Raw genomic sequence first — 15,908 nt, 5'->3', positions numbered from 1 at the left:
AGAGGCAACTCTTGGGCTAACACTAAGAGGAATACTGCTCAAAAAAAAAAAAAAAAGTCCTGCCTATCCTTGACCTCAAAAGTCACAGGCTGAAAATGGTCCAGATTCCCCAGATCCAGCAAGCAATAGCACCCATGGAACAAGGCACAAATCTTATTAGGACAGCAAAGATTATTCCACAATTAATCCAGAACATAGAACAGTCCCAGCAAGGCCTATTTCATGAATCAGTGAATCAACTAAGGAAGAGCAGCCTAATCCGAAGCGGACAAATCCCACTGAGACCTTAATACAATTCCATAGCAGGTGTAGTGGAAAGGTTTTTTGCAACCGCAGGGGCTCCAAAGACCCAAGGCTGGAGACAGAAGCCTGATCCTTCAAATGCAGAGTAGTACATGATGCACTGATGTGAGGCAAAAAAAAACAGCAGAAGACTATACCCTCAAAACCAATAGCATCATAGAGGGACTGTGGAGACTATGGCCCCTTTCACATGAGCAGACCAATCATGCCCGCCTGTCCGTTTTTCAAGCGGACCCGATCGGACGTTCCACTGTTCTCTATTGAGCGGCGGGTGTAAATGGACCGTGAAAATGTGTCTGTTTGGACCCACCTGCATTCAATCCTGCCCGCTAAAAAACAGACAGATGGGCATCCGTTCACCATCCATCTGGCTAATCAGATGGCAGTCGGACAGGCATGGTCTGTGTCCACTCTGCAAAAGTGGAATCAACACAGAGCCATCATCTGCTTGCTCAGCGAGCATATCCCCAGCTAAGCATGTGGATCTAATGACGAGTCCACCCTGTGTGAAATGGGCCCATGGGTTTTATTTCCAAAAACTGGTGCACACAGAATCTGGTGCAGCTGGTCATAGTATCCAATCAGCTTTTAACTTCAGCTTGTTCAATTAAGCTTTGGCAATAAAAATCTGGAGGCTGAATGGTTTCTATGCAGAATTGCACCAGATTTTGCATCCTCCAGTGTTAGTAAATAAACCTCTGTGAATCAGGGATGGTCATTGCAACCAGCAGCCCAACCTCTTCTAGAGCAGCAAGGAGATTAGAAATGGACACTCCTGGGAAAGGAGAATGCTATGAACCTCTACAGTCAGGAGACATGAAGAATTGAGTGAACTTGGCCACAAAGTCTTGTGGGACTGCAGTAAAGGCCTCTGAAAACTTGGCCCCACCTGAAGAAGCTAAGGGGGACTCCAATGAGATAGCCCCTAACACCTTAGGGTAATAAGGACTCCAGACAGACAATCAGATCAGAAATGGACTCTACTGGGAAAGGTGAGGGAGCATGCTTCAAGCCTCTACAGTCAGGATCTATGAGGAATTGAGTGAATTCGGCCACAAAGTCTTGAGGGAGTGCAGTAAAGGCCTCTTAAAACTTGGCCCTATCTGAAGAAGCTAAGGGGGACTCCAAGGAGATTGCCCCTGTAACCATTGGGTAATAAAGGACTTCAAATTGCAGACAATCAGTGCCCTCAGAAGGTACAGAATAAAAGTTGTTGGAACCATTAGGAAAGATTGAGCCAGGTCACCCACTTGCAGCGAGACTGGCCCCTTGGTGTCTTGATACAGACATGGTGTAAAGAAGAAAAAAAGAAACTGAACGCATGTACTCCTGCGCTGGACAGTGGACTCCACAATGTCAGTATCTCCACATGTGCAAGAAAGGAATGCAAGCCTTGCTGCCCTCAACGGACCAGGGAAATCCAAAGAGAACTGTACATGTGAAACAAAAAGAGGGTGCACGGGCCTAGTGCAGTACCTTTAAAAATGAGATATATTAATTAATAGTAAAATACTCACAAGGGAAATAAAATCAAAATGAAAAGCAAGTCACAAAGGATGAAACGTGGTCTAAAAACCCCTGAAGGTGGTCTAGTGGTCTGGTGCCCTCTCCGGACACAGCCTGCATAAACTCTGGCTCTGAGGAAGAGGTACAACCTCGATAGCCACCAGCTATCTAGAGGTCTACAGTCCCCCACCAGACCACCTTCAGGGGTTTTTGGACCACGTTTCATCCTTTGACGTGCTTTCCATTTGATTTGATTTTTCTTGTGAGTATTTTGCTATTTATTAATAAATCTCATTTTTAAAGGTAATGCACTAGGCCCCTGCGTCCTCTTTTTGTTTCCTATATAGACATGTTGCAACTGTGAGGCAATGATGCCACTAAGCTCAAGATACAAGGCAATGCCTCAGGTACAAACCCAGGAAGCTGGTGACAAATAAAGGTCTGAAGGCTGGAGGTGACCAAGATCACAGAAGATAGGCTGTAGGAACAGAATGGAGACCGGAGTTCCCCAAATCACTTGCAAAGCAGGAGCAGCTGTTGGACAATGCTGTCAAAATGCTGAATGGCAGCAAAAAGCAAAAACGTATGATACCTCACCCAGCAGATGATGTCAGCATCCAATCTGACAGAACGAACCCCTTCCATAGTAAAACTGGTGGTAATGGGAAATTAGTGCCCAGTGGTGCAATAATGAGGTAGCGTAGTAATTTAAATCTGCTTTATTATTCAAAAAAGCGTTGGTAAGTATCACAGTAGTGCCAGATACAAGTGAGTGACTGACCCTTCCAAAATCAAAGATGGCCGCCGGGCCTCCACGTGGCACCGGCGGCGTGATGTCAACGACGTCCTGGGCTCCAACTGACGCGTTTCGTGCGCACGCACTTCTTCTGAGACGCGTCAGATGGAGCGTTATCGTTGACATCACGCCGCCGGTGCCAGGTGGAAGCCTGGCGGCCATCTTTGATTTTGGAAGGGTCAGTCACTCACTTGTATCTGGCACTACTGTGATACTTACCAACGCTTTTTTGAATAATAAAGCAGATTTAAAATACTACACTATGAGTTCTTCCCTATGTCTCCGGTGAGGAGCTTCTCATTTTTGCAGCCTTAGAGTGACCCTTGCACCAGTTCCAGAGAAGAGGGATTATCCATTCCACACATCTTTGCAAGGATATCTCTGGCCTGTGGGACTTCAATTTCTCCACACGAGGGTGCTTCATTCTACATCATCCAGCTCCTATCCAGCTTCTGACCAGAGAGGGGATTCTTCAGGATTATCTATATACATGCGTATTATCAATACGCTTCTGGTTAGTGCGCATTTCTATCATTTGCACTGGAGAACAGCGAGCACCATTACAGAACTGCATTTTATCCATTTATGATATATATTCTATATTCCGTGTTTGGTTTTATGTCTATATTTCTGTCACCTATACCAGAGCAATATCGCACAGCGCTGCATTTTATATTTGCATATCCACTTTGGGACTTTTTTATGTGTTTTCCTTGAATGTTCAGCTGCTGACACTTTGGAGCGCTCACTGTAGCCTTTTTATTTACATATAATAATGAGGTAGCGCCTACTGCTCAGCCCGATCAGCAATGCCAATGGCTCCGGACCTGGGAATTGCTCTGCAGCCAACTTCTTACCCAAAACGGTAAAAGCTTCCACACTGGCCCCACAATGTCCAGTCTATCTATGGGTAATCCGGACAGGTGGCATATAGAGACCAGTTCAAGCAGCAATGTAGTGGTGAAAAAAAAAACAAAAAAAAAAAAGCAAAAAATAGACTTTTCTCAGCAAAGCTAAAGAAAGATTGTCCCTCCTAGGACACTAGCAAAAAAAGAAAAAAAAAAGAAAAAAAAAAAAAAAAAAAGGGGTATTGGCTAGGATGGGTTATTCCTTGGATGGTCTATTGATTTTTTTTTTTTTTTCTTTGGTTCGTCCAATAGGCAGCAGTAGAACCAGACAGTGCAAGACACCTATGTGAACTTTCTTATCTGCCGGTAGGCGTAATTTTCTCCATCCACTTTTGTGAGTCTTAAACCTCTGCCAGAAAGCATAGTCTGAAGGGTGATCCTTTATTTTAACCGAACGAAAAGAAATATACTGGAGTCCCCTATCAGCTGCAGCCTGCTGATTGGGCAATTAAGGAGCAGAAACACACCAATTACTTTGTCAGCTCTGGCCTCCTGTCTGCAGGTTTCCTGTTAACAAATGTGCACTGATTGAGCCTGATTGACTCCAAGTGTCGATTTTCCCTTTTCTGGTCTGAAGCTGTTGTGCAGAGGATAACTGGAGGATTACCTTAAGACAGTATGAGGGAATGAATGCTAGTTCTGTATAAAAATGCATGTATTTTATTGTAACACAACTGTATGAATTGTGAAGTTCTTCTCAGTCTCTTCTATTCCTATCGGCCGTGCAATAGGATTTAACCACTTACCGTCCAGCTGTTGTATATAAACGGCCGGACGGTGGCACTGCAGGGTCGGGTGGCCGTTTATAAACTGCCTCCCCGCCCCCTGCTTGTGCGTGCTCCCTGGGAGCGTGCAGCACAGCGATCCGGTGCTCGCTGTGTCCTCCGGACACAGTGGAACACCGATCGTCGGACAGGACCTCTGTGTGAGGTCCCGATCATGTGATCACTGATTGGCCAATCAGTGATCACATGCAGAGTAGTAAGCAAGATGTCACTTTTGACATCATTGCTTACTACGTGTGAAATCTGTGAATGATCACCGAGGTCACATGGTACAAGGCTATTCACAACAGCCTTGTACCATGGGTCAAGCTGTGACCAATCACAGGTCACACAGTATTTCTCAATGGCTGCAAGAGTGCAGCCAGAGAGAAGGAGAAACGATTGTTTTTACTGCCTTTATAGGTGTAAAAAAAAAAAAAAAAAATCTTCATCACCTCCCACAAGTAGTACAGAGTCACCATGGTGACACTGTACTGCTAGGATGACAGTATGTAAAAGTATGTAAAAAAAACAAAAAAAACAATAATATAAAAAAATAAAATAAAATAAAAATGTAAAAAAAAAAAAAATGGTTTAAAAATGATAATTTTTGGTTATAAACTAATTTGGGTTATTTTTTATTTTTTTTTACTAAAAATATAACGGAATACATTTTGGCCAAGATTTATGATGAAATATTATTTATTTGCATAATTTTATATGAAAAACACTTTTTTCAAAATTTTTGGACTTTTTCATTTACATAGCAAAAAAAATAAAAATCCCAGCGGTGAATAAAAACCACCAAAATAAAGCTTTATCTGTCTCAAAAAAATGCTAAAAAATTCATATGGGAACAGTGTTGCATGACTGCGCAATTGTCATTCAAAGTGTGATAGCGCTGAAAGCTGAAAATTGGCCTGGACAGGAAGGGGGTGAAAGTGTCCGGACATGAAGTGGTTAAAGAACCTCAATGACCTACCTTTCTAGCCATGATTAAGCTGGTGGGCTTGTGTGAAACCTTGAAGACCACTCCACCGTTACCCGCTCCAAGTTCAGAGACTTTCTCAAAGTCGTCATCTCTTAGCTCCCCGACTTTCTGCTTCTGGGTAAGAAAAACCTCCAGGCGCTTCCTCTGCTGCTCATCTAGTTCCAGCTCCTCTAACTTCTTCTGAAGAGCTTCAAGATTTGTCCTGCATGAACAGATAAAAAAAAAAATGTCAGATTAAAGAGAAGCAGCAAACAAAATTTTACATTGGATTTGTGAATGTAGCCAATTGGCTGCAGCGCTGATCAGTGTATTCGGATAGCGGAGGAGTTCCAGCTGTCAGAATACAATAGCACAAGTGGGAGGATTCCTCCATTCACATCAGTTGTGTGGATGGGGGAACTTATTCATCTATGGCCAGCTTAAAGAAGAACTCCAGGCAACATTTTTATTTTCCCATGCAGTGGGGCTGTACCCGCACTGCATGGGTTAACGGCTTGTTTTTGTCTAGGGCAGGGGGGTCAAACTGGCGGACCTCCAGCAGTTGCCAAATTACAAGTCCCATCATGCCTCTGCTGTCATGCTTGTAACTGTCAATCTTGTAATGGCTCATGGGACTTGTAGTTTGGCAACAGCTGGAGGGCCACCAGTTTGATACCCGTGGTCTAGGGCATGGGTGTCAAACTGGCAGACCTCCAGCTGTTGCCAAACTACAAGTCCCATAAGGCATTGCAAGATTAACCGTTACCAGCATGACTCTCAAAGGCAGGGGCACGATGGGACTTGTAGTTTCACAACAGCTGGAGGGCTGCCAGATTGACACCCCTGGTCTAGGGGATTGCAGAGCAGAGATATAATTACCTAATCCATCGCTCCTCCCAGCACAAGACCGGTGCCGGCCGCTCCTGCCCCTCGCCCCTCTCATGCTAGTGGTCTTGTAAATGAACTGTTCCTGACATCATCACGCCCACAGACACGCTCTGGATGTGAGGACGGCAGGAACAGTCCACTGCTGGATGTCGGGGAGCGCTGTTTTTCTGAGGATCGAAGGATCGGGTAGGTGTAGTTTTAACTTGCGCCCCTGGACAAAACGAACAATGGAAAATAAAAATTTTGCTTTGTGTTCTGCTTTAAGAGATCAGCAGATTGTTTCCACAGCACCTTAGGATTCCAAAAATCAGAGACGCTCCATTATGCAAACACCCAGAGGTTCCAAAGAGCCATTGTTGCGTGTTCCCGCTCAAGTGCTTGTTACCCCAACAGTTCAGCAACAAAAAGGATACACTGCTCATGAATCAAAAAGAGAACATTGTTACTTCCAGTCCTCCTTGAAATATTCACCCCGTGTTCCCAGCTACATTGACGTAAGAGCCATCACTCAACAGGAGCAATCCTTTAGAGTCGTTGACCCACTGCAGGCAGGGGGAGGGGGGGGCGGCCTTCACATGAGAGCCAGTCAGCTGTTGATCGTTGAAAAAATGGCACAATGGTATTATCGGCTAAAAGTGAAACAGAGGATTGGTGTGCAGAAGTCTAAGACAGACGGCCCCAACGTCAATGTGTCTGTGAACGCTGGGTAAATGTAACAATTTACATAGTTAGAATGGTCCAGCTTGGACCAATGTAAGTGCCATAGCTAGTAGTGGTCACTTATCTTCATATAGCAGCCCCCAGCATCACCAAAGGGCCACACATAAAATTCAGTGACTATTCAGTGTTAGATAGCAGACACACAACAGGACATATTCAAAGACTGCAGAAATAATACAGGCGATGAAATGGCCAGAGACCGCAGCCAGGATACAAGGCAGGGCCAGAGACCGCAGCCAGGATACAAGGTGTAGCAATCATACACACAGAGACGGACACAGCCCTCCATTTTTTTAAGAATTCTCCATGTTGTCCCATCATCCCCCCTCCATCTCTGTTCATCCACAGTGACATGTGGCCTGTGTGTTGGCCAAGGTCATAGGCAGCCAAAGCACAGCAGGAAGCTCCGAGCTATAAAACCCCCGAGGGAGCTGGGTGCCTGGCTGTCTAAGAAACTGCAATCTGGCATATCGTAAAAGTATAACCCAAGCCTTTCCCTGAGTTCAAAGACATTCCAGAGGAGTAATAAACTAGATCCCACATTCAAAATCCATTTTCCCCCTATGTCTCATATCTTGGAATATTAGAGACTTACATAAAAACCAGGCATATCTTCAGATTGGTCACGATAAGACAACCCATTTGATATGTCACACTCCGTGGCTGGCATACATAGAAAAGCAGAAAAGTATATCTCTTGAACCATTCAAGTGTATATTTCATGTCTCATATCTAACCATTCCGCAGATGCGTCTGCATATTAATCTACCTGCGGGTGGGATGTTAAATGTACTAGGAAAAGTTATGGGCCAAAAAATAAGCTACGAGAGATTCTGGTTGTAACTTAGGTCTCCACCTACACTTCCCTCCCCAAATAAGGCAATTGGTTCTTTGTTGTAAGGAGACACCCCGCTGAGATTGTAGAAAAAGGCTGTTAAGCTTGGAGTTGGGTGAGAGAGAAAGCAGAGTCTCCTGCGTTTAACATCAAAACTAGCAGTAGAGACAAGAAATCCTTTTTGGCTCATGAGACTTGAAGCTGCTTAACCCAAGGCTTTTTGGCAAGTATTTATCTACCTAAACGTCTTTCTGTTATCTCTTTGCTGTGCTGTTGTTCTCTGTGTATATATATATATATATATATATATATATATATATAGGTTACATCTTTTTTCTGTAAATATTTTTATTGCACCCTTTTGACCTTTTAGTAATAAATCTTTCCTTCTGAAAGGGTTGGACTGTTTCTAAAGCTCCTTAATGCAAATTACGAATTCCAGAGGCCGCAGCCAATCTAGGAGGAGATGGCCAGAGGCCGCAGCCAATCTAGGAGGAGATGGCCAGAGACCGCAGCCAATCTAGGAGGAGATGGCCAGAGGCCGCAGCCAATCTAGGAGGAGATGGCCAGAGGCCGCAGCCAACCTAGGAGGAGATGGCCAGAGGCCGCAGCCAACCTAGGAGGAGATGGCCAGAGGCCGCAGCCAATCTAGGAGGAGATGGCCAGAGGCCGCAGCCAATCTAGGAGGAGATGGCCAGAGGCCGCAGCCAATCTAGGAGGAGATGGCCAGAGGCCGCAGCCAATCTAGGAGGAGATGGCCAGAGACCGCAGACAATCTAGAGGACAGCTTCAGAGACCGTGAACATTCTATAGAAGTTGTTGGGAGACTGGGGACACACTTCAGGGGACAGTCAGACTGGAGATATATTACATGAGTCTGCTGGAAGTCATTAGCAGGGCAAGAGAGAAACACCGATTAGTGTCTGCAGGAGACCCGAGGGCTACACAAAAAGTGCCAAAAGGTTGCATGTGGCCCCCCCAGGCTGCCAGGTGGGCATCAATCTTGGCTCTAGCAGCTGGAAATCCTTGTATAAGACACCGCTACTATACCACTATAGTTTAGTGAACGCAGATTGCTTGCTTGGCACAGGTGCCATTCAGAGATCACTATCCATTTTCTCATTGAATGCAAAGTGTTCTTGGACTTGACAAAATGGAGAGGCATGGTGGGGATATCACAAACTCCACCTGATCCAATCAGAGAACACCTTGCATTCATTGAGAAAATACAAAGTGTTCTCTGAATTGCACCCATGCCAAGCCAGCAACCTCCTATGCTCACAATGCAGTAGGGCAGCTGCTTGGCATGGAACCCAGAAGCTAATGGCAATCACTGTAGTAGCAGTGCAGCAATTGTGCCTACTGCAGTGATTCTCTGCTTCCACAGGATCCCACAGGTATGGCACATACATACAGATTTTAGGGGCTGATCACACCTGTGCGTTTCTCTTCTAGGCACCTTGGCAAAAAAGTGCAACTTTCAGTGCGACGATGCATGGGTTTTTTTTGGTCCCAAAATGCACGAGTGTGAGCCTAGCCCTACACCCTCATACAGGTCTCCTAGACTTCATACATTCCTAGAAATGAATTGAGTCCCCTCTCCATCAGACATGCAATGCTAGAAATGAACGCAGTCCCTAACCTATCAGCCATGCATTGCCAGAAATGAACGCAGTCCCTTCTCTATCAGCCATGCATTGCTAGAAATGAACGCAGTCCCTAAGCTATCAACCATGCATTGCTAGAAATGAACGCAGTCCCTTCTCTATAAGCCATGCATTGCTAGAAATGAACGCAGTCCCTAACCTATCAGCCATGCATTGCTAGAAATGAACGCAGTCCCTTCTCTATCAGCCATGCATTGCCAGAAATGAACGCAGTCCCTTCTCTATCAGCCATGCATTGCTAGAAATGAACGCAGTCCTCTCTCTATAAGCCATGCATTGCCAGAAATGAACGCAGTCCCTTCTCTATCAGCCATGCATTGCTAGAAATGAACGCAGTCCCTTCTCTATAAGCCATGCATTGCTAGAAATGAATGCAGTCCCTTCTCTATCAGCCATGCCTTGCTAGAAATGAACGCAGTCCCTTCTCTATAAGCCATGCATTGCTAGAAATGAATGCAGTCCCTTCTCTATCAGCCATGCATTGCTAGAAATGAACGCAGTCCCTTCTCTATAAGCCATGCATTGCTAGAAATGAACGCAGTCCCTTCTCTATAAGCCATGCATTGCCAGAAATGAACACAGTCTGTTCTCTATCAGCCATGCATTGCTAGAAATGAGCGCAGTCCCTTCCCTATCAGCCATGCATTGCTAGAAATGAGCGCAGTCCCTTCCCTATCAGCCATGCATTGCTAGAAATGAACGCAGTCCCTTCTCTATAAGCCATGCATTGCTAGAAATGAACGCAGTCCCTTCTCTATAAGCCATGCATTGCTAGAAATGAACGCAGTCCCTTCTCTATAAGCCATGCATTGCCAGAAATGAACGCAGTCCCTTCTCTATCAGCCAAGCATTGCTAGAAATGAACGCAGTCCCTTCTCTATAAGCCATGCATTGCTAGAAATGAACGCAGTCCCTTCTCTATAAGCCATGCATTGCCAGAAATGAACGCAGTCCCTTCTCTATCAGCCATGCATTGCTAGAAATGAACGCAGTCCCTTCTCTATAAGCCATGCATTGCTAGAAATGAACGCAGTCCCTTCTCTATAAGCCAAGCATTGCTTCAGATTTTTTTTTAGCCGGCCCTTCTGCAGAGCATCGGCTCTTCTTTGCAATATTATGCCATGCAGATTGTTTTCCCCTCCTGTTCACATGTATGCAATACAAAGCGGGTACAGCGTGGGTACAGCGTGGGTACGCCATCCACCCCCTCAATCCTGTCAAATCAATTCACATAACTCCAACGCAGCATTTCCGCCTCTCTTCTAAAAACATAATGTACGTCCTCCTATCTTTAGGGCATTTAATCCACGTGTTTTGGTGAGTCGCGCACTGCCCGGTAATATATATATAATGTCATTGTATCAAAGGAAAATGGTAGGTTTTTTGTTTTTTTTCTCATCTGTGTACAGACAGCAGAGTGTTAATGGGTTCTGTAGGAGGAGAGATAATTTCAGAGTATTATTTATAAGGATTCTGCTCTTTTGAAATGGTTCTGTTGCTAGGCAACCGGAAATAACAAGTAGATCCTTACATCATGGCCCCCCTAGTCAACAGCGCCCCCCCTTTCGGCTGTCACGGTTTCCAACATGCGTCTTACTGCTCTTACGTATCACCTGCCATGTGAAGGGGGAAAAAAAAAAAAAAAAAAGAAGAAGAGAACTCCAGAAAAACAAGAAGCAGATACAGCTTTTAAGAACATGTAGAACTCTATAGATATGGATACTAAATACAGGATTTGGGATTGCGGACAGAATCGTCGTGATTCTAAATCACGGCAGAAAGCGTGTCGCGCTTTTGAGCGCCATTACGCTTCAATGGCACCCCAAGCGCGATGAGATTCTGTTACAATCTATGCGTAGTGATCGCGGCAAAAGCGAGTTTTACAACACGGTCAGACCGGTCCTGACTTTGAAATCATGCAATTTACAGTGAAGTTGCACGATTTCAAAGTTGGATGACATGCCGATTTGAGGTGCGATTTCCAAGACACCTGACACAGATGTCTATGCAAATTGCACCAAAACTAGTGCATGTACTACATTAGAAATCGGTGCGGCTCCGACCGAGTCGGAATCACCCCAATATGACCGCTGTGATTGCGGACAATGGGGTGCGAATTGCCATGCGATTTGCAAGTCGTATGGCATGCATATCGTATGCTAATATAGAGTAAAAACACAGTGAGCGCTCCTGATGAAGCAGCTATTGCACTAAGGTAACCAGAAAAAACCTCAAACAAATATAAAACAAGAGTGCAGTGCTAGGATTCAAATAAAACGGCTAAATCAATAAATGTATGATGAATAATATAGCAAATAAAGTTCATAAAATTGAAAAAGTTCATATGATAATGGAGATGCAGGATCCCAACCGCAGTGATAATTAAATGCTTGTGCTTTGAAGGTATAGTAAGAATGCGCACTCACCTGATGTGCATTGAATATGAGCATATAAATATATCAAACAAGGTCCACTTTAGGGAACGGGATATGCCAGGCGTGTGGTTAACTTCCTTCAGGGTATTATACAGCACTTGGGTTGTATACGTGGTCAGCTCATCCAGAGGTCCCCTTTAAGGATGGATGGGTCTGCAGCCTGTATTACAGGAACTCCCTCCTCTGGGTACTTGAATGGGCCAGGCTCAAAAGTAGGCCCTGTGAATCAGTAGCTCCATATAGGAGCCAAACAAAAAGTGCCCGTAGTGTAGTATTTTAAAATTATATTAATTTATTCCATGGAAAAATGAGTTTAAAAGCAAGTAAAACGTGACAGTATTGCAGAGTTAAGCAGCACTGACCAAAAGTAAAGATGGCCGCCGGACTTTCACGAGGCTCCGGCGGCGTAACGTCACGTATTGGTTCCTCCTAAAGCTTTTCGTGCCACACACGTCCTCAGAGGGGAGACCAAGATGTTTTATATCACATGCAGGGGCAGGCTGACAAGTCATGGGGCCCCCGGGCAACAGGGGATCATGGGGCCCCTGTGTCCTCGCCCACACTCAAACCACACCCAAAAAAGCCTATGAAAAGGTAACAGGTGCATCTCATGGGGCCCCCTATTGACCCCGGGTCCTCGGGCAGCGCCCAAGTGTCCAAATGGTCAGTCCGCCCCTGATCATATGCCAGGTCGCACACAGGTGTGACCGAAGACTGAAGCATGTACCTTGATGTAAGTAGCCTTGACGCGTTACGCAGGAAGCCCGCTTCCTCAGGGAGAATGTGATGTATATAACTCCTTGATGTAAGTAGCTCCGACACATTTCACAGGTCAAAAGCCCACTTCCTCAAGGAGATCTAAAAAAAAATAAATCTAAATACGAGTGTAACATGGAACATGTTACTAAAGGTGAACTTATCCTTTAATGGAACTCCAATGCACCTTGCATGAGAACTTACGCTTCAAAAAGCCTAAATGCGATGCACCACAACACGCATTCATTGTTGCACCTGCATAGGCCAAATCCGCAAAAGGTCTAAAAGCAGCCATTTGGCTGAAACAAATGTACCTTTATGATCAGAAGCAGCAGATAACTTCCTGACACGGGATGGAGCCTAGGCACCATGTGTTCTTCTACCTTCACAGGAGCCTATCAGGAATTTTACATCAAAGCCATATCCCTCCTACCCCAACCTCCGATTATCGGATTACACTGATTGGAACCGAGAACCGGGTTGAAGAATGCTGGGTGAAGTTTCCCTTTAACCTCCCTAGCGGTCTGATTATGTCAGTATTTCTGTGCCGAAAGCGGTACTTTTTTTGCATGGAAATATGTAGTTTTTTTATTGTAGGTCTGTAATTTTTAGGAATAACTCACTGAAATCTGTCCGAACAAGAGTCTAGTAAACATCCCGGGGAGGATAAAATTTGAAACACAAAATCATAAATTATAAATTTAATAATCATAAAAAATAATATAACAATAATTAATTTAATTCAATAATATAATCAAACCAAAAACACTGAAATATGAAATATAGCGCCAAGTTCGCACATCGCTGAGCTCAGTCGCAGAATCGTTTTCAGTGTCTGATGAGGAATTTCCCCCACGAATCATTATCACTCAATTCTGCAAGTGGTTCTGATTTACTATCGCTGTTCTCTAGCCGGTCTAAAACCGCTTTTGACCTAAAGGGACGCTTTTTGGACGCCATGGACGTTTCTCAGTTTCCAGGCAGAAAGAACAGTAAAAATGCAGGCAGGGCACCGGACAAAGCACTCGGGACAAAATGTATGTGAAATGGTTTGATACAGGAATGTTATACTATGTGATTTTAGTGGATTTAGTGAATGTCACTTTTTGACATTTTTAAATTTCCCACCAGTTCCGTCCCCCGTACGTCCCGACGTCGCAGGGAACGGAACCCAGAAGACAGATGCCGGCATCGGCCGGAGGACATTGCCGGGGACACTGCAGGAGGGACATCGCGGGAGCGCAGGACAAGGTAAGTGAAGAAGAGATCCCGGAGCAACGCTGCAGTGTATTCCCGAGTGTAGCTCGGGGGGGACACCGCTTGTGGTGCTGAAACTTTACCCCGAGCTACACTCAGGAATACCGCCAGGGAGGTTAAAGAGTAACTCCACTTTTGTTGAGGAAATTAAATAAATAAATATTCCCCTCTAGGTGATCTATGCAAATTGCAGGGATTTTAACAAACTTTGTTGCAGATTCCTCCCTTTTGTTATTCTGCAGAAATATCTGTTTGTTTCTCTGTGTCCATGTGCAGAGTAAATGTGAATGGAAGTGACTTTATAATTATCAATCAGCTGCTGCACCTGCTGAGCTGTGATGAGGAAAGTGGCAGGGTCTGCATCCCTTTAGACGCGATTTCCCTTGGGGAGTATCTCACCAAAAATGATATTTCTGTTGCAGGGGAGGACCAAAATCTGAATTGTATCTTAGTGCAGACTTCTGGGAAAATCAGTGAGCCAATCACACAAGCAGGAAATTACATTTGGGGGGGCGCGTTTCGTACTCCATCTGGGTACAGAACACCGTCAGGTTGCCATATTGAATTTTACAGAAAATTACAGCGCTGCAGACTGAAAAGGAAAGGTCATTTTTAATAACATTCAGTTACAAGAGGACATGTGTGGCAATTGTATACGCACCCCCCCCCCCCCCCCACACACGAGTGGAGTCACCCTTTAAAAACACCTAATTTTTATTAATAGTTAATTTTATGTGTTGAAGTTGTGTTTTTGATGCATTTTTTGAAGGGGTTTTAAGGGCAGAGACATTTCTGTGCAGCTTTCAGCATCAAAACTTAACATTCCAAGGAATGATATGGATAGCTGGCACTCCCTATTATTCTAGTCACGATCCTTTGTTATTCGGGAAGTATGTAGCGCTTTATTCTTTTATTCTGCCTACAATACATTCCTTGTGCATACTTGACAGTTCAGGTTATTTGGCTCAAACGAGTCTTTTGGAATAATCCTGTATATTGTATTTGGTGTTTAGTAACATTGATGTTGCGCTCTGATGATTAGGTTGTAGAATGACGCAAATTACATTTATGAATTCTTATAACGAAGTGCTGAACAGATCCAGGTCTGCACTTCCCTGGAGTTATGTTATTCCGCTCTGGATGTGGATATAGTGTTTTCCGTAAAAGGGAACCTATGCTCCGCCCATTCTCATGGCAGCTGAATGGAGCTGCAGAGGAGGCAACAAGGAGTGGCTGTACAGACCACCATTAAAGGGGAACTTGTTGGCAAGTTCACTTAACTTGCATTTTCCAAAACTGCATACACTTGCCTTCCTGATACTTCCCTTGTGGCGCCATCCCGTCCACTGACACCAATGGTGGGGCGCCATCCCTCCCACTGACATCAATGATGATTCACTATTCCTCCCACTGACACCAATGATGGGGCGCCATCCCTCCCACTGACACCAATGATGGGGCGCCATTCCTCCCACTGACACCAATGATGGGGCACCATTCCTCCCACTGACACCAATGATGGGGCACTATTCCTCCCACTGACACCAATGATGGGGCACTATTCCTCCCACTGACACCAATGATGGGGCACTATTCCTCCCACTGACACCAATGATGGGGCACTATTCCTCCCACTGACACCAATGATGGGGCACTATTCCTCCCACTGACACCAATGATGGGGCACTATTCCTCCCACTGACACCAATGATGGGGCACTATTCCTCCCACTGACACCAAAGATGGGGCACTATTCCTCCCACTGACACCAAAGATGGGGCACTATTCCTCCCACTGACACCAAAGATGGGGCACTATTCCTCCCACTGACACCAATGATGGGGCACTATTCCTCCCACTGACACCAATGATGGGGCACTATTCCTCCCACTGACACCAATGATGGGGCACTATTCCTCCCACTGACACCAATGATGGGGCACTATTCCTCCCACTGACACCAATGATGGGGCACTATTCCTCCCACTGACACCAATGATGGGGCACTATTCCTCCCACTGACACCAATGATGGGGCACTATTCCTCCCACTGACACCAATGATGGGGCACTATTCCTCCCACTGACACCAATGATGGGGCAC

The 15,908-nt window shown here is 45.1% G+C and overlaps 1 protein-coding gene across 1 annotated transcript in view; it reads right to left on the bottom strand.

Moving 5' to 3' along the window:
• MAP2K1 (mitogen-activated protein kinase kinase 1) overlaps positions 1-15,908 on the bottom strand; it is an 84,730-nt gene that overhangs the window by 48,142 nt on the left and 20,680 nt on the right. Inside the window, exon 2 of the mRNA XM_089665271.1 lies at positions 5,260-5,470. Coding sequence (XP_089521397.1) covers positions 5,260-5,470 — 211 coding nt within the window. The remainder of the gene's footprint in view (positions 1-5,259; positions 5,471-15,908) is intronic.

Source organism: Staurois parvus, unplaced genomic scaffold, assembly GCF_062004578.1.
Source record: "Staurois parvus isolate SC_StPar_1 unplaced genomic scaffold, SC_StPar_1.0 ptg002170l, whole genome shotgun sequence".
Classification (NCBI taxonomy): domain Eukaryota; kingdom Metazoa; phylum Chordata; class Amphibia; order Anura; family Ranidae; genus Staurois; species Staurois parvus.
Note: the sequence above shows the minus strand (reverse complement) of the source record. Positions and strands in the feature narration are given on the sequence as shown.